Source organism: Penaeus monodon, chromosome 22 (assembly GCF_015228065.2).
Source record: "Penaeus monodon isolate SGIC_2016 chromosome 22, NSTDA_Pmon_1, whole genome shotgun sequence".
Classification (NCBI taxonomy): Eukaryota; Metazoa; Arthropoda; class Malacostraca; order Decapoda; family Penaeidae; genus Penaeus; species Penaeus monodon.
In genome coordinates this window covers 3527752-3528260 of record NC_051407.1, presented here as the reverse complement: position 1 = coordinate 3528260, position 509 = coordinate 3527752, and the positions used below count along the sequence as shown (strand labels likewise).

The 509-nt window shown below is 43.2% G+C and overlaps 1 protein-coding gene across 1 annotated transcript in view; it reads right to left on the bottom strand.

The window, feature by feature from the left end:
• Nucleotides 1-509, bottom strand: part of LOC119586781 (eIF-2-alpha kinase activator GCN1-like) — a 26024-nt gene that overhangs the window by 9441 nt on the left and 16074 nt on the right. Inside the window, exon 24 of the mRNA XM_037935501.1 lies at nucleotides 222-502. Coding sequence (XP_037791429.1) covers nucleotides 222-502 — 281 coding nt within the window. The remainder of the gene's footprint in view (nucleotides 1-221; nucleotides 503-509) is intronic.

The following is a 509-nucleotide window of genomic DNA, read 5'->3' as shown; positions in this document are numbered from 1 at the left end:
TCAATGTCACAAGAGTTTACTGAAACTGCTTTTCACAGAAAAAAATATTTATATAATTTACCATTATACTCAATCTAGTTTCTCACAGCATTATCCCATAAGGGAGAGCAAATTGAACAAACATCAAATCTAAAAGTAAATACCAACAAGAAAGGCATTAACAGCAAGAATTTGTACGGCAACAGCATCCAACATTTTGCAAAAAACCTACAAAACCGGACCTGTCTTCGTTCTCCACGAATCCTCCTCCAGCGCAGCCAAGAGGGACGGCAGGACAAGCTTGACACCATGAGCCGAGAGCTTGCCCATGACAGCCTTTGCGGTGTCGTCAGCAGCCTCTCGGACATAATGGTTGTTATCGCCGAAGCACAGAAGCAGGTGCGGCAGAATGTGCACAATGTAAGGCTCAAACAGTTTCCCGAGCATGTTGCACAGCTGCTCAAGGGCAAAGAGAGCTCCTTCCCTGAATTTGTAGTTCTTTTTGTCCTGTAGTATCAAAAAATGTATGT